Source organism: Tursiops truncatus, chromosome 13 (assembly GCF_011762595.2).
Source record: "Tursiops truncatus isolate mTurTru1 chromosome 13, mTurTru1.mat.Y, whole genome shotgun sequence".
In the NCBI taxonomy this organism is placed as follows: domain Eukaryota; kingdom Metazoa; phylum Chordata; class Mammalia; order Artiodactyla; family Delphinidae; genus Tursiops; species Tursiops truncatus.
In genome coordinates, this window is record NC_047046.1 from 22,512,036 (window position 1) to 22,536,587 (window position 24,552).

Consider the following 24,552-nt stretch of genomic DNA (forward strand, 5'->3'; position numbering starts at 1 on the left):
TCCCGCCATTCTCCATCATGCCATGTGGCTGCTGACTCTCAGCCCCTCCAAGGGGTCTCCATTCCAAAGCCAGGTGATCTTTCCAAAACATATAATGTACCGGCTCAGGCGACCCTCACCATGCTCCCACGTCCTCGGGGCCACCACCCCTGCTGTTCACTCTGCTTGGAAAGCTTCTCCTGTCCCCCTTGCACAACTGACCCTTCTTCGTCCTTCCACAGTCATTCCCACATCATTTTCTCCAAGGAGCCTTTCTGCCTGGACTGAAGCCCCGACTAGAGGCTTGGAAGTCTGCGCACCTCCACCTTGGAGAATCTTTTTCATCTGCAATTTCATGTTGCTTGTTTGCCAAGCTGATTAGTGCAAACTCCACGTGGGCAGGGGCCCTGCCTGTTTCACTCCCCACCACATCCCCAGCACCTAATAAATCCAGGGCCTAGAAGCACCAGGCAAATATTTGTTGAATAAATGAATAAATCATGAATGGACTTTTCAATGCCAAAAAAGTAAGAAGGACATAGATCAAACATAAGTGGAAAGGCCTTAAAATGGAATACATTCACTTCTGAAAAGCTCACTCAGGACAGGTCCTTCATTTGCTCATTTTGTCATCAGATGGAAAAATACAGGTCAAGGAGCAGCTGCTGGGAAGCACTGCCCAGCTCTCCCACCCAGGATTCAGTGGTGGACACCTCCAAAGATGAAAGAAGGGAAGAGGGGCTGGTTTTGGTCCCGCTGGCCTTTTGCTGTCAAAAAGGAGGACTCACTAACTCTGTGTGCAGAGTTGGAGCCTAAAGCGGGATCATTAGAGACCCTGAGCTCGGCTGCTGGGAGCACATGGGTGCCAGGTATGGGGGAGCCCCGAGCTGAAGCTCCATGACCAATTCCATCAAGATGGGGGCTCTGAGTTTCTCGCTTTCTCTCTGCACATGCAGAGTTGGGGTCCCTGGAACCCCACGGTCCACCAAACTCACCTCCTGCCCTTGTGTACCCGGCTCAGGTCCACTGAGTCCCTGCTGAACACGTCAAACTCATCATTCTGGAAGATGTTGTGACGAGATGCCAGCAGGGGAGTCACGTCTGGCTTCACCTGTCTGGGGGGCAGCACAGAAATCCATTTCAGGGGTCCTTGCTAGTGGATGCCTACCTGCACCCACTCCCCCCATCATGTCCTATCCATCAGAGACTCCACCCCCTTCAACAGCCACACCTGGGACACAGCCTAAAAACCTGCCCAATCCTGTCCAATCCTGCCCCTGCCTGGGTAGGCGGCCACCCCTCATACAAAGTGTCCCTTGGTCCTGCATGCCATTCACACAGGTTTTGCTCACGACAGCCCTATGAGATAGTCAGAGGTCACTCAAGTTCTTTTTGCCTCAAGTGCCCTCACCTGTAAAATGGACACATGGAGGCTGAGGAGCTTGTCCAAAGGCAGAGCTAACTTCATTCATTCATTCAATAAACAACATTTATTCATGGAAGAAACACCCATTCCTGCACTCATTCCTTCTGCCTCCCGGGGCCTTCAGGGAAGCAGTGGGCCCAACTCAGGAAAGGTGGGTATGGGGGAATTCCCTGGCAGTCCAGTGGTTAGGACTCTGCGCTCTCACTGCCGAGGGCCCAGGTTCAATCCCTGGTCGGAAACTAAAATCCCACAAGGCGTGCGGTGCAGCCAAAAAAAAAAAAGAAGGGTGGTTGTGAAGGAAGTGAGAAGCTTTGGCTGTCCTCCCTCAGGAATCTACTGGGAAGGTGGCAATGACAGGGCAGGCCAGCAATATCAGAGCTCTGAAGGCTCTCGACCCCTTGGTCACATCCCTGTGGCTCTAATGGGTCTTCCTACGAGGTGGAGCAGGGCAGTCCAGCTGTGCCCACTCTGCCCTGCAGGGGGCATGTGAGGACCTCCTGGGCCTGAGGTTTCTGTTTCCTCAAAGAGGACATTAGCTTCCACGGTTGGGAAACTCTGCTGCGGGGAAGAGCAAGCGAGCTGAGTCCTGGGACACGTGGGAAGGAGGCGTGGGAGGCAGAGGAACTAAGAAGGGCCCCTGACAAGGGCCCCGGGGCGGGCTGGACGCCGTGAGCCTCCTCCCACCCGTCTCTCTCACCTGTCTAGGCCGCGGTCCAGCTGGCTGAGGGCAGGGGCCAGCCGCCCCTCCAGGATGTTGTTGATCACCTGCTCCGGGTCATAGCTGTAGTGCTCCAGGCAGGCCAGGATGAAGCCCTCGCCAAGGTCTGGCAACAGGTCCTTCACTTGGGAGATGAGTGAGTCCAGTTCCACGCCACACACCGTGGGGCCTGGAGCAGCCGCTGCCCCCAAGCACTGTGGGAAGAGCCAGAGTGAAGTAGGGGAAGGCTAGGTTGGGCTAGTGACAGGGCAACCGGCCCCCAACAGTGCTGGTCTCAAGTCAGGGGACCTGGTTTGAGTCCCAGCCCTGCCCCTCCTGGCCGAGGGACCTGAGCCAAGTCACTTAAGTGAAAGGGGGCACTACGATTTACCAGCTGAGCTACTTCTGGCTGTGTGACTTGGGGCAGTGTGCTTTTGCACAAAAAACGCAGAGCACTGTGCCTGGCATGGACTAGGCTCTCCATAAACGGCCATGGCTTCTATGAATCAAGTCCTTTTCCTGCTCTGACAGGTTGATGACTGATGCCAGAGCGGAACAGCAACCACCAGACCTGACTATGTGGAGATGCTCTCCTTTGATTATCTCCACCTCGATGAGGGGGATTCAGTGCATAGACAGCTCAAAGTGGCTTAATTTTTTAGGCTTTTAAGGAAATTTACAAATCAAAAAAACAACAGTAAAACTCCTCCATGTCTGAAATAAGCCAAACAGGGAAAAGGGGGTGTGTGGGGGGAGGCACAAGGGGCTGTCATTCTCCAAGGTCCTGGGGCAGCAGTCACGGGGCCTGGGGTCTAACAGGAAGAGCAGCAGCGTCTGTCAATGGAGCATTGAGGGCCAGCCAGGCTCAGAGCATTCACTCCACACAGCAGCTCTGAGCATCATCCCACAGCCACATGGAGGTGCGTGGGGACAGTGGCAGTCCCCACCTTACAGGTGAGAAACCAAGGCTGATGTGAGGGACGTGCCTGAGGCCATTCAGCTGGCGGGTGACAGAACCAGGATACTTCCCTGAGCTGCCTGACCCCAGAGACTGTGTGGTCTTAATCCCCACATCATGGTGCCTGACATTCAGCGAAGAGTCCTGGGCTCAGTGGCTGATCAGTACGGCCACAGACTTGGCGATGGTGAGTTCTGTAAAAGCCTGGAGTGAAAGCACTAGATCAGAGGTTTCCACTCTGTTTAGAGGAGAGTGCCAACAAGGATTTCACATGGAAAAAGCTCCATTGCTTCATCTTATGGAGGGGAAACTGAGGCTTTGACAGCTAAGCGACTTGCCTTCCTCACACCCTGCCTAGCACGCCCGCAGCTCAGAACCCTCTAAAGGCAACGCAGAGCTGACCAGCAGCTCAAGACTGTCAACTCCAAAAGAAACCCTTTTCCCTGAGAGCAGGAACAAAGAAGGCAGGTTTCCCGCTGCCCAAACCTCTCGATGGGGCCAGGAGGGGCTGGGGAGCAGGGGAAGCACCGCTCTTGTCACACACCTCCTCTTCCTCCGAGTTCTGGGGAAGCGATGACGGTCTGCTGACCGCCTCTGCCACCACCACGACCCCGTTAGGATTCTCAGCCACCGGTGGGTCTTTGGCATTGGTGGCTTTCCTTCGGTCCACCCCTTCCCATGCACTCTCAACTGCCTGGAGAATGTAGGCGGTCCGAGTCTCGTCCCTGTGAGGACGTGTTAAGGAGTCTCTCGGGAGGGCAGCTCTGAGGCAGCATTGTTTCTCAATCTATCCCCAGCATCTGACTGTATGGCTTCGGCCAGGGGCTGTCTGGGCTGCATCCAGTGGGCATCACGGGCACCTGGGCTACATGAGGAAACGGGCCAGGCAGACCACAGCCACACTAGCCTGAAAACCCAGTACCTGCCACTCAGCAGAAAGAAGCTCTGGGTAAAGACCGGGCCAGGGGCTGGCAGCAGAGCATCCTGGAACATGGCATTTGGACAATCCAGCAGCTCCTCCTCTGCACTGACCCCCAGGAGGAGGGCCCGGTGGGGACACTACCACTGGGCTTCCTGTCGAACCAGTTGCGGGCTTTCTGTAAAGGCTGGGGGCCCACAGGGTGTCCCTGAGACAGGACTGAGCAACCTACCCAGTCACCAAAATGGTCCTTGGGCCTGCTCGTTCCTGCCCCTCCTCCCTCTCTACTACCCTGGGTATTGCCAAGCCAGATGCTGGGGAGTTGCCCTAGACCCCCTCACTCTACTTCTAACCCAACCCCCCACCAGCCAAAGTATGAAACTGACAATGTCACCCTCTGCTTCACACCCTTCCATGGCTCCCCAGCACTTGCAGGGCTGACCCCAAACTTCTCAGTGAGGGCCATCCCTGGGCCATGCAGGTCTGCTCGGCCCCAGCTCATCTGCCATGGCCTAAACCCCCTCCCGCTAGACCCCTTCCCCTCAGCCCTCTGCAATCTGCACACAACATCTGTGGGCTCCTCAGACAGGCCTGCTCTGTCCGCTGTCCCCTGGGAACACTTAATTCAGGGTTTGGCCACCTCCTCTTCCTTGCGCTGTTCTCAACTTGGATTTCACTTCCGTGTGACACCCCCATCCCAAGCTCCACTGGGTTGAAGGCCCCCTTGGTTTCCCCTGACTCTGAATTTCTCCCATATGACACTCTAACTGCCTATTTAATTATCCGTCTCTCATCCTGCAGTGAGGTCCATAAGGGCAGGGCTGAGTCCATCTTGGTCACACAGGCCCAGAGGCTCAGCAAAGACTAGGGTAAGTAGGGCTGTATTTGCCCCAAGGATCAGAGCAGTCATCTCCTCCAGAGACTGGGGCTGGGGCCTCAGCGGGCATCTAGGGAAGGCTGGCCTAGACGTGTTCTGGGGCCAAATGTCCCTCCACTCCCTGTGGGTCTGACCCGGTCAGGTCAGGCCCGTCCCAGGAGCTGCAGTGGAAGGATACAAGGCTGACGAGGCCTGCTGCAACAGGCTGATGTCATCGGCCACGGGGAAGAGCGCATCATAGTCCCGGAGGAACCTGCCAGAGAGAGCGCAGCGGGGGTGGGGGGGAGAGGGTGTAGGGGAAGACAGGGCTGGAGCCACAGGGGCTGGTTTGCTGAGGGCCACTCCCTGTGTCTGCTGCCCAACCACAAATGCCAGAAGCTTAGACCGTGGTGAGCACATGGCAGGGGCTCTATTACGTAAGGTCTCCTGGGGCTGGTGGGAGTGCCACGGGCCCGTCCCAACTCAGCTACACGCTCACCTCTTTTCCTGCAGCAAGGAGCTGAAGATCTGAAGGAACTCTTCAATGAAGCCCTGAATGTTGTCACAGCTGGAACAGGACACAGGCAAGATGAGCTCATTCCATGCAGACAATCTGCAGCTCCCTTCCTCGCCCGCTCACCCCACCCCTCTGCCAGGCCTCCAGCCAGTTGGGGGAAAGAGGCATTTTTCTCAGTTTCCCATCTTTGCTCAGCAACCCTGGAGCAGGGGAGGGACAAGATGAAGTGAGGGAAACGCCTCTGCTGGGCTTGGGGAGGGGGCTCTTCCACCTGGGTGGGGCAGTGGCTCCCGAGTGTTTACCTGCTTTCTAGGACTGGGAGAAGGCAGATCTGGTTCAGGAGGATGTGAAAAATCTCCAGTAGCTTCTTCCTGGAATGGGAGAGCCTCTGCCACAGGTCACCTAGCAGCCTTCGAAGGCCACAGAGAAAAAAGAAGTAGATTTGAGAGGCAAAAAGGGCACCGAGGGAACTTCTTTCCAGCATTTGCAGGTGCCCCTTGCCCCCCAACCCCTGCCCCCGCCCCCAGGGGCTGGGAAAGCCTCACAGTTTGCTGTTGACAGCAGTTGGCAAAAGGCTACAGGCTCTGAGAGGCCGGCTGGTTCCAGGGCCACTTCTCAGCTCAAACAGGCGGTCAGGAACCAGCAGGTCAATAAGAGCTTAGAGCAACAGCTGAAGGGAAAAGGCTTCAATACAGAGGCCGGGAGGCCATTAGGTAGGGAGGCACCAGCCAAATCCGCATGGTCCGTGGTCCCACCCCCTTGACTTAGAGATGGGGATGCCAAGGCCCACGGAGGGCAGGGCCCAAGCTGGGGCTTCTCTCTCCCACAACAATACTCTTAGTTTTGTCCCCGCCTCACTTGCTATCTTCAAGCCTCCTCTTCTTAATTGCAGACTCCAGTTCGGAAATTGCTATTTCGTAAAAGGAAGCTAGCCTGTGGTGGCACATGTGGGTAAAAGGCTGGATTAGCTCACAAATATCACACTTCATTAGAAAAAGCAAAGCAAACTCAAGGGAGTGGGAAGGCCTATTTCTTGCTCCCAAGTTGTCACCACAGTTTTCTCCCGGGACCACCCTGGCTCTTCCTGAAGTTCACCCCAGATTGTCCCACAGTGGCTGGTCCTAGGAAGAGCCTTGTGGGAAATGCCCTGGAGCTACTTCCCCCATTCATATGGGAAACCAAGGCCCAGATAGGCTCATTCTAACAGAGCAATGAGAAGGCCACCCAGGACTCACTGGGGTTTGAGGAACAAATACAAGGTGACTTTTTTCTTGCTCAAAAACTGCCAGCAGCTCCCTACCTCCTATGACATCAAAGTGTAACTCCTCTCTGGTACATCCGTACCTGGCACAGTATAGCCAACCCTGCTTCTCACCTCAGCAACCTCACAGCCACCCCTTCTCAACTCAGATTTAAACTCTCCATCCCCTAAATTAGGAGATTGGGATTAACATACACACACTACTATATATAAAATAGATAACTAATAAGAACCTACTGTATAGCACAGGGAGCTCTACTCAATGTTTTGTAACAGGGCTTCCCTGGTGGCGCAGTGGATAAGAATCTGTCTGCCAATGCAGGGGACAGGGGTTCGATCCCTGGTCTGGGAAGATCCCACATGCCGCAGAGCAACTAAGCCTATGCATCACAACTACTGAGCCTGTGCTCTAGAGCCCGCGAGCCACAACTACTGAAGCCCGCACACCTAGAACCTGTGCTCCACAACAAGAGAAGCCACTGCAATGAGAAGCCCGCGCACCAACGAAGAGTAGCCCCCGCTCGCCACAACTAGAGAAAGCCCACACGCATCAACGAAGACCCAATGCAGCCAAAAATAAATAAATAAATAATTTTTTAAAAAATTCGGAAAAAAAATTCTGTAGCAACCTATTGATATATGGGAAAAGAATCTGAAAAAGAATGGATATATATATATATATATATATATAACTGATTCACTTTGCTGTACACCTGAAACTAACACAACATTGTAAATCAACTATACTCCAATAAAAATTTCAACAAAAGCGAAAACAGAAACTCTTCATCCCAGCCACACGCTTCCTGATCACGCTCACCCCTGTGATTACTCCTCCCCGGAACTAGATGCACAGCACTCAGAAGATCGTGTTTTTACAACTTAAAAGGCAGCTACCTCTCTTCTGGGGTGTAATTCTATCTCTGAACATCTTAGGCTTCCCAAAGCCAGAAATGCAGCTGACGTGCCTAGGACAGTGCTGAATCTGCAGCAGGCACCCTGTAAACATCTGTCTGTCAATCGGCTGGCTGCTGACAACTTTTTCCTAGTGCAGTGCTGTGCGTAGCAGAGGGTAAGCCGGCCCAAAGAGGCAGGCCTTTCGAGGCCCACAGCATGGCACCCAGAAGACGACAGAGAGGGTAGTTTGGCTCAAGCAGAGTCAGGCGTTGCCAGGATACACTGCTGGTGGGAGGGTTAACTGAAACAACCCGTATAGAGGGTGATTTGGTGAGATCTGTGAAAATTTTAAATGCATATACCATCTGTTCCCACAATTCTACTTCTAGGAATTTATTTCTCAGATATACTTGTAAAGAGGTACATAATGACCTGTGTACAAAGTTATTCTTTACGGCAATTTTTTTTGTAATAGCAAACAGTTGGAAAAAACCTAAATCTCTGGGGGCTGGTGTCCCACACAACGGAATTCTACCCAGCCATACCAAAGACTGAAGGTGCTTTATGCATAGATGTACATTAAATTTAAAAGTAAAATGCAAACAGTACATACAGTCCTCATAATATGCCAGTATATTAAATATTAAAAAGAGGGCAGGAGATTTATAATGTGTATATTTGCTTATATGTGCATATTTATATGCATATCTCTGGAAAATTCCACAAAAAAAAACTAACCCGATGCTTGTGTGTGAGGAACAGAACTGGGGAAGGGGGAAAGGGAGGCTTTTCAATGTGTATTTTATACTTTTTGAGTTTTGAACCATGTGAATGCATTATTTGTTCACAGAATTAAAGGACAGAAAGAGAGGAGGGCTGAGAAGGTTGTTCTGAGAGAGATTAGCTAGAGGGCTGTTTGGGGAGGTAGTCCTTTGACCAGAGTCCTCTGGGACTGAGGGGCTGCTTCGCTCAGCGGGTGTTCCTGGCCTCCAGCACAGTTGGAACAGGCTGAGCCAGCCCCAGGCTGTTTGTGGGTCAGAGGCAGTGTCACTTGCCAAAGGCAGGGTCACTCGCAGTCAAGAGTGTTTTCTTTTCTTCCTCCTCATCTTGAGATGGGTGGAGCTGCTCCCCTGCCGCCACGGGGTACCTCGCAGGAAAGTCTGCTCTTCCAGAAATGACCCTCCCATCTCCAAAGACCCTTTCCAAAGCCATCTGCGCCATGTTTGGGAAGATGCTTTCACAAAATGGGAAAATGCTTATGGCGAGTGAAAATAAGTCTAAGAACAGCATGATCTCTCATAGAGATTTTCATTTCCTACCTTTGGGGATTTCCCAAAGTTCCTACAAGCATTTGCCACATTTACCATGAGAAAAGATACCTTTTAAAAACTGTGACAACATTTTTAAGAGTCCCATCCTAACCCCTTCCTTCTGGAGAAAGTGTGGATCAGTGCTTTATTCTAACGTTCTCCGGGAGGCTGATCAATCTTCATGTCTGATTTTTGTGAGCTGAGGAGAACCAGGCGGGCTCAGGGCACCAGCTGCCATCTCTGGCACATGCCAGGGCTAGATAAATGTTTTGTTGAATGGGTGAGCAAATGACCGAATGGACAGAGGGCTGGGTGGACGGAGCTGGGCAGCTCCCAGAAGCTCCTGCAAACGGTGGGGAGAGATGCCTGGCAAGAACAGCCAGAGGCCACTGAGAACAGGGCAGCCCACCCCCACCTTCTGCCATTGCCAGGCAGTGTGCCAGTTACCAGCTCACCCCCTTCTCACTGCACACGGAACAGATGCCCACGGTGCTAAGTGGGCAAAGAGGGTCTCCCTCCCTGCCCCGTATCCCCCTTGGTATCTTTCTTCATCACAGCAGGATCTTTCTATGAGTTATTTGGATAAAAGCCTCCAGGGCCTCCCTCCTGCCTGCCCAATAAAGGCCCCACTCCCTGCCAGCACACATCAAACCAAGTCTGACTTCCCTGGAGCCCTCTCTGGTTGTCACCTGCTCCCCACGCCCACACCCGCCCCTCGTGTCACACTCCACTCCCCTGTTCTCCCCGGAACACACGCTGGGCCTCCGCAGGCTTCACTCCGCCAGCCTGAATGCGCTTCCGGCCATGGAAACCTTTCTCTGCCTGGAAGGTTGCTGTTCATTCTTAAGACCTCATTTAAGGGTTGCCCTGAAACCTTCTCTTATTTCATCAGATAGAACTTTGCTCCCTCGTCTGTGTTCATAATTCGGCCCCAACTGCTGGCGCCACACGGGCGCACATCTGCTCACATCCTCACGTGTGCTCTTCCCTGGGCTGGAGGCTGAAGTCCTCAGCCCGCTCCTTATCATCTGTCACTCCCTGTGCCTACCTGTGACAGGGGGTCTGAAACAAAACGGGACTGAATTGAAACTGCCCGACTCTTGGGTTGGTGTTTTTCTTCCTCCTCTCCCCTGTTCTTAGCCCCAAATAGCAGTGCTTCTCAAATGCAGCCTCCACACAGGCAGGAGCTGGAAGAGGGCCTGGTGCATCCTAAGCACCCAATAAATACTTGCTGAACGAAGATGTGAACTCCAACCTCGACTTCAACAGCCAGAACTACCTCTGTACCTGTAACAGAAGTCGTGTTTCTGGAAGGTTGGGCAAGCCAAAGGGAAGATATCCAGAAAGGCCCAGAGTGTGGTGCAGGTATCACAAAGGTAGAGAACGATGTCCTTTAATTCCTGTCGCCAAAGGAAAACACTGCATTATTCTCCTTCGCCCCCAGGGACAACTCTGTAGAGGGTCTGAGACAAAGCTGACAAAGCTGGGGGTCCCCAACAGGCAGGTGAACGCTGGAGGTCCCGGGCAAAGACTGGCTTGTCCATCTCTAGAAGGACGATCTGGGGAGCTCAATCCAAGCCTTGGGTCTTGCTACTGTAGTTCCAACAGATGCACAGCCGGGGATCTCTAGGGTGACTTCTAGCTCTGGGCTAATACGATTCTCTCTCTCTCTCTTTTTTTAAATTAAATATATATATATTTTTTGATGTGTACCATTTTAAAAGTCTTTATTGAATTTGTTACAATATTGCTTCTGTTTTGTTTTGGTTTTTTGGCCGCAAGGCAAATGTGGGATCTTAGCTCCTCAACCAGGGATCGAACACGCACCCCCTGCACTGGAAGGCAAAGTCTTAACCACTGGACCGCCAGGGAGGTCCCCTGGGCTAATACGATTCTCTCTTGGAAGTTGAAGGAGAACCCATCCCTGAATCTGAAGACAGCGCCTGAGGTCCCGCACAGAAAGTACATCCCAGTGAGGACAAGAATAGCCCACCCTACTTTCCTTAGAGTTTGAAGCGCCTGTACAGAACAGGGAGTGCATCCTCATAGGCTTCTCTGATTCTCACGATGACGCTAACAAGCAGGCTGGGATCTCCATTTTACAGATGAGGAGACTTATCTGTAGAGACTTCTCTGCGGTTCAGAGGGGTAACATGCCCTGCTCCCACAGCACTCGGTGTGCCCTTTTCTGAAACACTTGTTTAAGGCCTGTTCTCTCACGAGATCGCAAGCTCCAGGAGGGCAGCTCACAGCTGCTTCGTTCCTCCTCTAACTCTGGTGCTTAACACAGGGCCAGACGCACGTCCAGGCTCCTTAAACATTTACCTCCCATCTGGCATCCCCATTAGATTCTGAGTTCCATGAGAGCAGGCGCCGTGTCTGCTTCTGCTCACTGCTTCACCTTCACAGCCCAGCCTGGGGCCTGGCACGTGCTAGGGGCTCCTCCACGCAAATCGGCGCGGTGGATGAAAGGCTCAATGAATAACGCACCCAGGAACCTGTCCACCTGAACTATGTGAAGACTAAACCTCCATCCTGTTCCCTCCGCTACTCCATAAATGAAGCTCCCAGTGAAAAGGCCTGCTGAAACGCTCTAAACCTGTGTGATGGGAACAGCTGCTGGTGGGGTTGGGGTAAAGGGCTGTGAGCAGGGGAAGAAGCTGCTGGGCCTTCTACTGGCCAGAAAGAAGCTGGGCTGAAGGGCAACCTCACCAGGAGAGGCATGTCGCTGGGGGTCAGCCGGCCCCTCTCCTCAAGCTTCTGGGGTGTGGTGCAGGCCCCGTCCCCTTGCAAACCACAATGCTGGAGGATATTGCTGAAGACCTGTGAAACACAAGAGATGACTCTCCCACATCCCGTCGAGCCAGCAGCTAGACCCCCATCCTGCAGCTAGCGACTGGTGATCTGAAAACTGCTTTGGAATCTTTAGAATATATGCCAGCGTTCCTGGGACACCAGCTGAGACAGTGACCTTCTCAGAGAGCGGGGTCAGAGTGGAATCTGTGTCAAAGTGGAGTAATGGGGGCATCCTTCTTGAAGGATTGTGGTGAGGATTAAAATGACAAAATGTATGTAAATCCTATGGATATTACCTGGATAGACTGGACAAGTGTATGGTGATGAATATTTAAGAGTTACAGTCAGTAACATATGTTTTTGGATCCCCTGGAGATGGCAATTTATGGGAACTATATTGAAATAAAAGACAAATCAACAGTGAGGGGAAAACAGAGCCCATCATAAAATCATGTAAGTATTTAACTGATGGTGCTATATTTTAAGTATGCTAGCATGTAAAATTCTAAGAGTTACTGTGAACAGTGGTTATCTCTTGGTGGGATTATGGAGGGAGATTAATCTCCCTCTTTCTGTTTTTTTGTTCTTTTTTTAAAATTTTCCAAATTTTCTACAATGAACATTATTTCATCTGATTTGAGAAACGTATAGGGGTATACTTAGAGGTAGATGGCTGTTGACAAACAACACAAAATGCACCCCAAGCTCTTTCTGTATGAGTGCTGGACAGCCCTTAGATTTCAGTCCTGTTCAAGAGAGGAAAGGATGAATTCAAAGGAGTGAGGTGAGGGGTGCAACACAGTGACAGTCTGGAGGTGAATCTGGGGTGGCGGGTGGGGGGGATTTCTCCCAGACTCTTCCAGGAAAGTTGAGAAACATCAGCAGGTAGGAGAAAGGCTCTGCCTCCCCTGGGCAGGGCTGAGAGCCAGTCAGTACCTGAAGGATGGTGGGCATGGTTTCATCCAGGTCATTATAGTAACTTGGCTGTTGGAGAAAGATGTTTCCTGAAAAGAGAAGAGAAAGGTAGGAATTGGGAAAAGACAGTAGGGGTGGAGAGGACACAGTACAAATGGTTGCCAGCATGTTCTGTGACCTTTCTCCCCTTTCCTAAGCCTGCCTGCACTAAAGCAGTCCTGGCCCCGGGCCCCGCTGGCACAGAGCTTTGGCCCAGCCTAGAAACTTCCCCGGGGTGAGGGAGGGACCTTGCTCAGTACAAGTTAACCTTTTAAGCACCTCTGCCCAGCGAATTACGTAAAAGACCCTCCCTGGTCAAACCAGCTCACCCTACCATCCCCAGGGAATGATCACACTTGGGCACTGTGCTTTGTATGACAACACTGGCTTTGTAAATAGGAGCTAGTCATCCAGGAAAATTAGGAGACAGGATCACTCTGCTCAAGAAACCTGGGTGCTACAATCCAGGAGTCTTGCCAGGCCACGCCTCTAGTAATGTGAGGAGATTCTAGGGAGAAATTTCTCTAGAAATTCTCCTACCCTCTGCTTTTGAATCTGCTAGCCATACTAATCCCTACTCCAAGGTGAGAGGCCTGCCAGGGACCTGGAGATAGATTTACCGCACATTTGCACTTATTCCTATAAAATGAAGCCCCTCTCCAAGTGTTCACTATCCTCCAAGTGCTGCTGCTGAGTGTGGAGGTTAGAGCATATGGTAACTGGAACAGAAACCAATTGTCCTGGCTGCCCAAATGGGTGGCGGAAGGGGGGAGGGAAGGAGGATCACAGCTAGCTGGGGGACAGGATGCAAAATGCCACTGCCCTTCAGAAGAGGCCTGGGTTCCTCATCCCACTACAATCCCAGGACCTAAGGCTGGCTGACTGTCAGGGTGCTCTGACCTCTAGGTGTCCTCTGTCTTTGGGCAGGTCTGTCCTCGGTTGCCTTAATGATAACCCTGGAGCCCTCACTCTATCCTGGATGATTTGAAAATGAATGAGATCAAAGGCCAGATGGGGCTGGGTGAGTAAGCAAGTCACTAGGTGGCTGGACTTTCTGTAAACACCTTCCTGGAGGCCGCTTCATTCCTTGATTCCAGAAAGCTGAGTTTTACCAGCAGGAGCTTCCTCAGCACCTCCCATCTGACCCCTCAACCTGTGAAGGTACTCCCTGACCTTCTGTGCCCACCTGCTCCTGACAGGCGGGGAGTGACTGAGCTGTCTCCCCACCCACCTCTGCTCTTCCTCATAAAACCCTCCTAGCAATATCCTCAAGGGCAAGTTTGAACTCCTGACCACGGCACAAAGGGTCTGTAAGATCTGGCTTCTGCTGGCATCTCCGGCCACCCTCTTCCCATCCCTCGAATTGCATTCTTCCCTCACACCATCCTCAACCTCACACAACAAGCCCTGTCCCCTCCCTCTGCCTGCAGTGACCTCCCAGAGCTAAGTCCACCATAAGGCAGATGTCACCCTCTCCAGGCAGAGTCTCCTGACCCAGGCATCAGGAGCAGGTCTCCTCCCATAATTCCCAGGCCACACAGTGGTCCTCACCACTCCTGGACCACCGGGAACAGGGGAAGGCACTCTTTCATAATCCTTCCCATGCTTAGGCCTGAGTAACAGGGATATTTTATAAGCATCAAAATAGATAACATTTCACAATCTACCCTTGAGGTCTTTGGAGTCTTCTTCTCCTTTATCTGATTCCAATGACATTGAAGATCTGACTTTTGATCTCTTAAAGAAATAATTTAAAAAGAAGGGACAGGAATGGCCTCCCTTGAAATATCCCTTCTCAGACTGAAGCAGTTCAGAAACCCAGGGTGGATGCAAGGTATTGTCAAACAGATCAGTGCTGTCCTCCACGGGGCCAAGGGCTCATATACTCCTGCTCTGGCAAAGCAGCTCCAAGAGAGTCTAACTGAAGGGCCCTGCTTTCACAATTACACTTGCTGATTCACAACACCAGCCTTAAGGTTGAAAAAAAAGCAGGAGGCAGGGACAGGGCAAGGACTGGGCTTCTGCCCAAAGGACAGTTGGCCAGTTCCCTTGCTCCCCCCTTGTCTCCTTTGTCAACCCTCTTCCAGCTGATCTGCTTTGCTCACGAGCTTCTGTGGTGGAGAAAGTGAAGGCTGCCCTTGCTGTGTCTCATGTCTTCTGCTCAAGGGTTGGAAAGAGAGCTTGTGTGTGTGTGTGTGTGTGTGCACGTGTGCGTGTTGAAGGGTGTGGAGAAGGGGCCTGCAGACGGAGAGCCAGACAGACAGACACACACACACAATATGAAGGGGCTCCTGATACCTGATCCTGCCCTCTTTTCTGTGAACCAGCCTCTGTGAGCCAAAGAAAGGGCTCTCCTTAATAAGCCAATTTAGGGTTCTCAATCTAGGGATGAGAATATTCTAAAACAGCTCAAACTCTATGAGGGAGTATGTTTTCCTGGAGACAAGCTTTCATCTGATTCTCAAAGGAGTCAGTGACCTAAAAGATTAGGAACCCTGGCAACAGGCGGAGCTCTCTCACACCACCCTTGCTTGTCTGGAAATGCGGCCAGACAGCATCTCTGCCTGGACCCTCACAGCCGTCTACAGCCCACGGACCTAATGCTGCCCTTGCCTCTACTTACAACCTGCTCCCCCACCTCAAGTTTTCTCCAGATTCGTTAAGACTCCTCCCTCCAGCTGACCTCACTAAGCCCCGCTTTAGTCCCAGATGTGTCCTTTTCTGCCCCAGCAGCCCAAGCAGGCTCTCACATTCAAACCCACGCTGAAGCCCTGGCCCCCTCCACGGGCTCCCGTCACCACCCTCCCCACCTGCATGCTGCCAGATTAACCTTGTCGCCAGATGGCTCCCCACCCTGCTCCAAGCTCCTAGATGCTCCAAGCTCCTAGAGGCTCCCACAGCCTCGTCACAGTAAGAGCTCGCACTTACCAAGTGCCTGTAACGTGCCAGGCTCTGTGCTGAGCACCACCTCATATTTAATCCCCACAACCATACTACAAGTTGGTCTTCCCTTTCTTCAAGTGAGAAAACTCAGGCTTAGAGTGGCTAACTAACTTGGCCAAGGTGACACAGCTGGGACTAGAGCTGTGGATTGGGCAATTCAACTCTAGAACCTGCCTTCTTAGCCACCAAGCGATACTGCTCCCCAAGTGCCAAAGCCTGGCGTGCAGCCCTCCTTGATCCGGCCCCAGCTTCCTCCCCTGGCTCCTGCGCTGCCCTCCCAGAATGCTCCACTCCAACCAAACCGGCCTAATAATTGTTTCTCTAGCTAATCGTGCCTGCTTTTGTGCACTCATCCCAACCTCTGTCTAGAGTATAATTATTAAGGGTCTTTCCCAGGGAAAATAAAAGAAATTAACTGATGATCAGGCAATAATTAGATTTGAATGAGAAACCAGAGGTCGTTCCAATGAAAAGCTGGATATGAAATTTCATACACATTATGCTCTAATATGTTTTAAAAAAAATACAAAGAGAAAAGAGTAGAAGGGAATAATCACCAAATCATTGTCTCTGGGTGCAGGAATTTAGTAATTGCTTTCCTGTTTCTTTACACTTTATATTCTTTCAAAATTTTCTAAATTAACATATATTACCTTTATTATTGCGGTGGGGAGGTAGGAAGGAAGGGAAGAAGACATTTCTAGGGATAACTGAGCTCTGTAACTGGGCATTTGGAAGTCTCTATCTTGTAATCTCAGGGTGAGGAGTGCTGACAGGGGTGTCCAGGGTGAGTAGCTCTCCGTGCCAGTCCAATGCCATGAGTGGCTATTCAAAAATGAGTCCACTGTGGCACTGTTCCCTCTGTAACTTCCCAACAAAGCTTCCGGCTCTGAGTGAACCTTCCAACCCATGGCCTCCTGATGGGATCCAACTGCTGATGTCTGTTCCCTTCACAAGCCCAAAGGGTCCTCCCTGAACTCTGCCCCCATCTGTTCTCAGCAGCAATGCAAATCTTGACATTTCTGAGGCAGCCCCATCACCCCTGAGGCAGGGAGTGGCCAAGGGTGAGAGCCTGAGAGTCAGGCCCAAGTGACATAAATCCCAGCCTGGCTACTCGTTAGTCATGGCCTCTCAGGCAAGTCCCTGACATATAACCTCAGTTTCCTTAACTGTAAATGGGGATGATGACACCACTGACATCACAGGGCGACTGGGAGGATCAACTGAGATTACATATGAGGAGCATCCGCAGAGTCACCAGTGAGCACTCAAATAACCGTTAGCTGTCGCCACCGTTCTTACTCTCATTGCCGAAGCAAACTCCCCGACTCCTTCGATTGTTTGACACATGGCCTAATGCTGACTCCAAGATCCTGGAGCAGCTGCGTGATGCCCATTTTTGTCTCCACTCCCCCACCACCACTTAGTCACTTCTTTCAGAGTTGACACACACGTCCACTAAGACATTTCCAAGCACCACCCACTGCTGCTGCTCTGAATCCCCCTGTGCTCATCCGGGCGCCCGCCTTTGGAATTTGGGGGCCATCTCTGTGCCCCCCCGCCCTGCCGCCGTCAGGCCACAGCCCCTACTCACCTATCATCTTCTGCAGCAGCGGGGAGTTGCCTTTTCCAAAGAGCACGCAGAGGTCCAGGATCTTTGGGATGTCAAACAGGAAGTTGTTGTAGAGGATTTCTCCAAAAGCAGAGGGGGAAATGAAGTGATCCTAAGGAACAGTGCAGAAAGCATGAGAGACTTTCCAAAAACATGTGCATTGCAGGGTAATAGCAAGCTCACAAGAAACAACCTTCAGGTCCATCAGCAGGGGCCTGGCTAACAGAAGCAGCTCTGTCCACACCGCGGACATGTCTGAGCCTCATGGACTGACCTGGAGCAGTGGTCACACTTCATCTTAATGTAAACAGAAGCAAAAGCTCACTATAAAACCATCAGCTGGGGAATCATTCTAAAATATTTATGTGTAAATCACCATGATGTCTGGGATTATTTAAAATACTCCAAGAAAAACAGAAAACTCAGGGGGAGGGAGCAAACAAGATGTCTATACCTGTTGAACCCAGGTAATGGGTACATGGGAGTCATTATACTTTTGTGTATATTTGAAAATTTCCATGTAACAAGTTAAAAAAACAAAAAAGCAAGATACTATTTTTAAAATAAATATGTGCGCACACACACACACATTGAAAGGAAAAAAGTTTCCTGAAGGAACATGCACCTTGACAGTGGTCATTTTGAGGGGAGGGAGTTTTGTGGATGACTTTCATAATCTACAAAATATTTCTGTTATGTTTGAGTTGTTTAGAGACAGCATTATTATTTTTAAAATCAGGGGGAAAAAAGTAAAGGTTTTTAAAAAGCACATACGAGTCCCTCTAAAAACTCAGAACCAATGTATTCGCCCTCTGACGCACAAGGAGGGCATAGTCACGCGCCACCTGGCACAGGGCCTTCGGCTCCCCATCGATGAAAACATTGGGTGTAACGCAGGCGACCCGGTGACTTAGAGGATAAGGGAGGTGGCACAGATTTCTTCCCCAATGGTGGGAATAAAAGCAGAGGGGAGACAGAGGAAACATGATACTTCCAGAGCCTTCCTTCCCAGGGCTGAGAGCCTGGCACAGAGGTGTCAGGTGGCGGTGGTGACCTGTCACGGGATCTGGGGCTTACTTTGGATTCCTTGTGAGTGGACATGCGAAGGAAGGTGAGAAAAACACTTCGGTGGAGGCGCTTCTCCATGTCAACGACCTCAGGGGCCGGGGCCACCCAATCGTCGAACTTTCGGGGGACATAGTGCAGGTAGGAGTCCAGGCACTTCTGCAGAGTCTCGTCGAAGACAACCTAAGCCAGGCGACAGAGGACAGCAAGGGCTCGTCACTGAGGCCCAAGGGCGTGTGGGTGGACTGTGCAGGGCTCACGGCCCATCAGCCCTGGCCTGTGGCAAACACTCCAACCCCAAGGGACCGAAGAGGTATAAATGAGCCGAGGGCTAAACACGAGTTTCTAAAAATGACGTGTTGGAAGGCGTTGTGTAAACATCACTAAGACTGTGATACAAGTCAGAGCAATCCAAACCACAATTTGCTGTTAAGGATCCAGTGTAAGAAGCAGAGAAAAAAAGCATCTCCTGGGAGAGAAAAACAACAGCACCCAACCAATGGCATGTCATGTGCTTTGTCTTAGCGTGAATTTTGATAGAATGTTACCTGGCACCAGAATTTATCGTGAGGCAGGGCCAGGAGCCAGTCGAGGTCATTGGCTACGAAGGTGGCGCGTTCCAGGTACTCCTCCACTAGGGCGGGAATGTTGTCTTTAGGGGGCGGTTTGTATAACACAAAATACCGGTCTGCCTTCTGCTCGGGGTGCTACGGATCCAAAAACCACGTGTTAACGTGGCAGAGGTTAGTCAGTGAGGGCCCATTTGCCAACCCACAGCAATGACAACACTGGGCTGTTCCAACCAGTGACCCTCAAGCATAAAGAACTGAGTGTCTCTGACAAAGGGGGCTTGGTTGCAGCCAGGGAACACCAGGCGGGCATTAAATACCATGTTTTTTGGAGAATATTTAATGACATGGGGAAAGGTTAAGGGAAGAAAAAGCAGGACACAAACCTCTCTATTTTATAACCAGTTTGGGGAGTAAAAAAAAAAGTACACATATTTAACACATTCACACACTGGTACAGATTTTTTTTTAAAGTGTGTGTGTGGGGGGCACCCCCCCAAAGCTCACAGTGGCTATCTCTAGTGGAAGGGATTATGACTTGACTATATTTTCCCATTAAAAAAAAGAACATGTATTATTTTTTAAATTATTTTTTAAATCATACAAGTGAGGCATGAGCATCCTTTCTTTCAAAAACTCACAATAGTACAGAAAGGTGAGTTGCCTGGCCCATACCCCCAGCCCCTGTGTCAACCCAGAGGTAACCCCTCACCATTCCCTGAGCATCCTCACAGACCTTTTCTAAGTATTTACATTAAAATGTGCCCATATGAGGCATTTCTTTGGACCCATTTTCATCTTTCTGACACAAACAGTATCATACTGTACATATCACTGTGCTATACCCTTTGTATAATCAGAAAAAAACCTCAGTATTTTTTTTAAAAGATGCTAATCAGGTAATTGCAGGTCTCAGCTTAGCATCACAAGCTCTCTCTTCCAACCCTTACCTTGCCATGAACAAATCTTACTTTGTTCACCATAAAGAAGAGAAGATGAGCTCAGTTTTCTCCTCTGACTACATAAGGGCTGCTTTCTCTTGGGGAGGGGGGGAGGTGATAACAGGAAGAAGGCTGGGCTGCGTCTCAGCTATTATCAACCACAATCCACCCACTTCCAGGTCTGTCAATCCAGGGGGCACAGGAAAACCACAGCTGATTGGTCAGTCTCCTCGAGAACCACCTACACCTCCCAACTGCCTAACGCAAGTTTGCAAACTGTGGAGTCTTTGAGTCCCGCAGGATTCCTTGGGGGTCACCTGCCAGGTGGGTCTTCAGGACCCCTCCCATTTAAATCATAATTTATACAAAAGGAATCCTGCTGCCTGAAACAAATCCAAAACTACTCTCTAGGCCCTAATTTCATCTCCTTGGTTTTCGAGTTCCCCTCCTGCCTTTGTCTGTTGACATCTCACCTCTTAGGTCACTTCTCAGGCCAGGCTACTCACCCCACTCACCCAACAGACACACACATACACACACCCCTGAGAGTCTACCTCCCTACAATCCTACACATTTACTGACACCCTGCTGCGCACATGAAGAAAGGCATCCTCTACAGAGGGGAAGATGCACATCTAAGCTATCAAATGAGCACAACACAGACAGCTCAAACCCGGCAGAGAGACTGTGAGAGGGCAACAGGTGATTAACTGCGCCTGGAGGACGAGGGGCCGCTTCCCAGGGCCGGCAGCATCTGAGCTGGCCCTTGGAGGATGAAAAGGATTTTTAGGTGGAAAACACAGTATTTTTATGGAGGCATAAAAATGGGCCATTTAAAAAAAAAAAGGGTACAGACTGCACCAGGCGGTGGGAGATGGATTTGGAGGGAGAGATGCTGGAAGGATAATAAAAGCCGTCACTCACGGAGGACCTGCCCTGTGCCGGCTGCTGAGTAGGCCTGTCCCCCAGCCCATTTCTTTTTTACCTAGAACAACTATTTCAAAGGGAGACAGTATTCTCCCCATTTTACAAAGGAGGAAACCAAGACTCAGTCAGATTCAGCAACTTTGCCAAGGTCACAGGGCTAAGGAAGCAATTGAGGCAGGATTTGAACCAAACCTGACACTGCAGACCTACTAAATGACCTAAGGTACCACGTGTCACCCTGGTCTCACTGCTCATCCTTCTCACCCCAGCTCTGACCTCACCTCCTCCAGGAAGTCTCCCAAGTCCCACCCTGACTAGGTTAGGGGTTTCACCTGGGCTCCCCAACACCTGCACTCTATGCTTCCCCGACTGTAGCACTTGTTAAACTGTATCAGAAGTGCTTGCAGATCCGTGGTTGCTGTGGAAGGGGACAGAGGAAGGGATAGATTATAGGGGGGGCACCAGGACACTTTCGGGAGTAGTAGAAATGTTCATTATCTTTTTTTTTCTGGCCGCACCACACAGCATGTGGAACTTCCCCGACCAGGGGTACCAGGGATTGAACCCGTACCCCCTGCAGTGGAAGTGCAGAGTCTTAACCACTGGACCACCATGAAGTCCAGAAATGTTCATTATCTTGATTATGGTGATGGTTTCATGGGTGTATGCAGATGTCAAAACCAATCAGATCGTATACTTTAAATAAATACATGCAGTTTATTGTCCTCCAATGATACCTCAATAAAGTGATACAAAAGGGAGGGCCTGCCTTCTCCTTCTCCCCCACTCCCCTGCAGGTCTCTGGAGGGAGTCTGAGTCTTGCTCACCACAGCAGTCCCAACCCCTAGAACAGTGCCTGGCATCGAGCAGACTCTCCATGTACATTTGCTGATTGAACAAAGGAATGCATGGAGGTAATGAAGGACCAGATCCTGTCAGGGTCTCTGAAGGACCTTCAATGCCACGCTCAAGAGTAGGGGCCATTGGGGGACTTCCCTGGTGGTCCAGTGGTTAAGACTCCATGCTCCCAATGCAGGGGGCATGGATTCGATCCCTGGTCAGGGAACTAAGATCCCACATGCCGCATGGTGCAGCCAAAAAAGAAAAAAAAAAAAAAAGAGTAGGGGGCATGGAAGATTCCAGGGCAAGGAGCAGCAGGCTCCAACTGTATCTTCCACTCTTCAGGCCTGGCTTAGGTCCCACTTGCTGCATGAAGCTTTCTGAACATTCTCTGCCCATCAAACTTCTGCTCTGTTTATCCTGATAAGAAACTATTTTGGACTGTTCTCCAAATGCTCCACTTATACGAGTCTTGTCTTTCTCAAGAGCCCATTCACCCACTTTGGCCCAAGACTTGATTTCTTTTGGATCTTCAATAGTAAGTATGTGCATCTGCACGGTAACTACTCAATAAACATTAGCTTCAGCTATCACTCTGCAGAGGCAGCATGATGGCTGTCCCTTTGCTGGAGATCTTCTTCTCCCAAGTTGGGACTAAAGAGACAAATACAGGGCGGGTACATCTCTGAGGACAATCTTTCAGGAGCTTCTGGTGGCCTGCAGCACAGCCAAAAGACTGCTCCTCAATCAAACAGCTGTCTTCCTTAGCTCGTCCCTCTTCCCACCCTACACCCCATTCATAATGCCGCTGTCACCGTCACAGCTGTCATCACCGTCTTCATTGAGTGCTCACTATGTCCTAGGTTCACTGCTAATTCACAGGCATCTCATTTAATCCTCACAACCACCCCAGCAAGGCTGGTTCTACTGTTACCCTGTTTTGGATCCTGAGGCTTAGAGATGTTAAGTAACTTGCCCAAGGTCACAGGGCCAAGTCTGTGTGACATTAAACACAAATCCGGGCTCCTTAACTCTGCTTCCACCCCAGGTGGTTTGTGTAGGAGTCAGGCTCTCAGAAGTCCAGGCCAATAGACACAGGTCCTCCTGCCAGGTCCATCCTCCTCCCACTGCTCTGCCCGGCTAGTGCTTACTCACCCTTCAATACCCAGTTCAGGATCCCCCTCTTTCTGGAAGGAATTCCTGGCAGTGTGTGCTCTCCCACCACCCTAAGACCTCCCCGTACCCATAAACCCCGCTGGTCTGGATCAGCAGCCTGGACTTCCTTCCCTCATATCCTGATCATGCTGCAGAGAACTACCAGTCTGCTTTCTCCCCTCAAGGGCAGGAACCATGTCTTTTCTCTTTGTAGCTCCAGTGCCTGTCACAAAGCGTGGCTAGGGTCTTTGACTCATTTACTGAATGTCTCCTGAGAGCTACTACGTGCCTGGCACTGGAAAACCAGAACAAAGGGAAGGGCCCGGTCCCTGCTCCCACGGAGCCCACAGTCTAGCAGCCCAGGTGTCCAGTACGTGGGGAAGGACTGAGGTGGGAAATCAGACCCAAGGAACCCGTCTCCACCAGCGCCGACCAACAGAACCTCTGCAGTGACGGAACTGCTCTAGACCTGGTCCGTGCTGGCCAATACAGTAGGCTCTCACCACATGGGACTATTTTAACCTAAATGAACTAAAACTAAATTAAAAATCCAGTTCCTCAGTTGAACTAGCCACAATTTCAAGAGCTCAACCACCACACGTGGTGAACAGCTAACATATTGGACAGAACAGTTCTCAATTTTCTGATCAATAACCCCCTTACATAAAAAGATTATGAATACAAGAATATATTGCACAACACAGGGAACACAGCCAACATTTTATAACTATAAATGGAATATAACCTTTAAAATTGTGAATCACTATGTTATACACCTGAAACATATAATGTTGGACATTGACTCTACTTCAATTTAAAAAAAAGTTACAAAAAAGAAACAAGAGGCTTTATAGCAGAAAGGTTAAGCCTATGGGCTCTAGGGGCAGCCTAGCTGTGTTCCCATCCTGGCTCCCCTAATTTTCCAGTTTTATGACCCTGAACTTTTAGTTTCCTCATCTGTAAAATAGGGACAACCAAAATGCCTACTCAGAGGGCTGTGGTTCGGCTTACATGAGATAAATCCAGGTGAAAGGTTTGGCCAAGAGCGAGTGCTCTATAAATTTTTTTTTTAATTTTTATTTATTTATTTATAGCTACACTGGGTCTTCGTTGCTGTGCACGGGCTTTCTCTAATTGCGGCAAGCAGGGGCTCCTCTTTGTTATGGTGCACGGGCTTCTCATTGCAGTGGTTTCTCTTGTTGTGGAGCACAGGCTCTAGGCGTTTGGGCTCAGCAGTTGTGGCTCGCGGGCTCTAGAGCACGGGCTCAGTAGTTGTGGCACACGGGCTTAGTTACTCCGTGGCATGTGGAATCTTCCCCGACCAGGGCTCGAACCCGTGTCCCCTGCATCGGCAGGCGGATTCTTAACCACTGAGCCACCAGGGAAGTCCCCTCTATAAATATTAAGTACTATTATTAGAGAGTAGTTAGGAAATAATAGGAAGCCATCCAGAAAGCAGGAAATAAAACACCAAGCTCGTTTCCCACAATTTTACTCAAGCTCCCAGAAAATACTTCCTCCCACCTTGTTCAAGTAAGCTCATATTCTTGGGAAAACAGCAAGGGGGTATGGGGACTCCAGTCCCCGCGTCTGTCTCCTTCTCCAGCACCCTGGCACCTCTCTGCAGCTCTAATCTCTCCCCGCAGCTGGTAATCGGCATGCTCACAGCCTCCTTAATTTTCAGTCTCACAAGCCCTGCCAGGTCTGTGTGTGGCGCTTCTCAGCCCGTTCAGAACTGACCTCTGAAATCAGTGTGCCCCGCCAAAGTGGATAGCAGCTGGGACAGCTCTGAAAAAGGCCCATCCGAAACCTGAGCACCTCCCACAGGGTCCAATCCCCAGACCCAGCTTTGGGCCAGCCCCACTGCTAGGCCAGCTCAGGCTGAGTCAGAACTGCCATCAGACTGATTCAAAATGAAATGCTTTGCAGG

General features: G+C 50.7%; 1 protein-coding gene across 6 annotated transcripts in view; it reads right to left on the minus strand.

Annotated features, from left to right (window-relative positions):
* Window positions 1–24,552, minus strand: part of ASCC2 (activating signal cointegrator 1 complex subunit 2) — a 41,575-nt gene that overhangs the window by 12,606 nt on the left and 4,417 nt on the right. For 2 of the 6 annotated variants that reach the window (XM_033837152.2, XM_073790284.1), the window contains exons 4-16: window positions 18,739–18,897; window positions 18,203–18,373; window positions 17,108–17,237; window positions 12,553–12,620; window positions 11,533–11,643; window positions 10,108–10,220; window positions 6,211–6,285; window positions 5,655–5,762; window positions 5,335–5,403; window positions 5,035–5,109; window positions 3,605–3,785; window positions 2,103–2,317; window positions 975–1,094 (exon numbers count right to left, since the gene is read on the minus strand). In XM_033837152.2, coding sequence (XP_033693043.1) covers window positions 975–1,094; window positions 2,103–2,317; window positions 3,605–3,785; window positions 5,035–5,109; window positions 5,335–5,403; window positions 5,655–5,762; window positions 6,211–6,285; window positions 10,108–10,220; window positions 11,533–11,643; window positions 12,553–12,620; window positions 17,108–17,237; window positions 18,203–18,373; window positions 18,739–18,897 — 1,595 coding nt within the window. The remainder of the gene's footprint in view (window positions 1–974; window positions 1,095–2,102; window positions 2,318–3,604; window positions 3,786–5,034; window positions 5,110–5,334; window positions 5,404–5,654; window positions 5,763–6,210; window positions 6,286–10,107; window positions 10,221–11,532; window positions 11,644–12,552; window positions 12,621–17,107; window positions 17,238–18,202; window positions 18,374–18,738; window positions 18,898–24,552) is intronic. The other 4 variants (XM_073790283.1, XM_033837154.2, XM_033837153.2 and 1 more) reach the window with 4 other exon arrangements.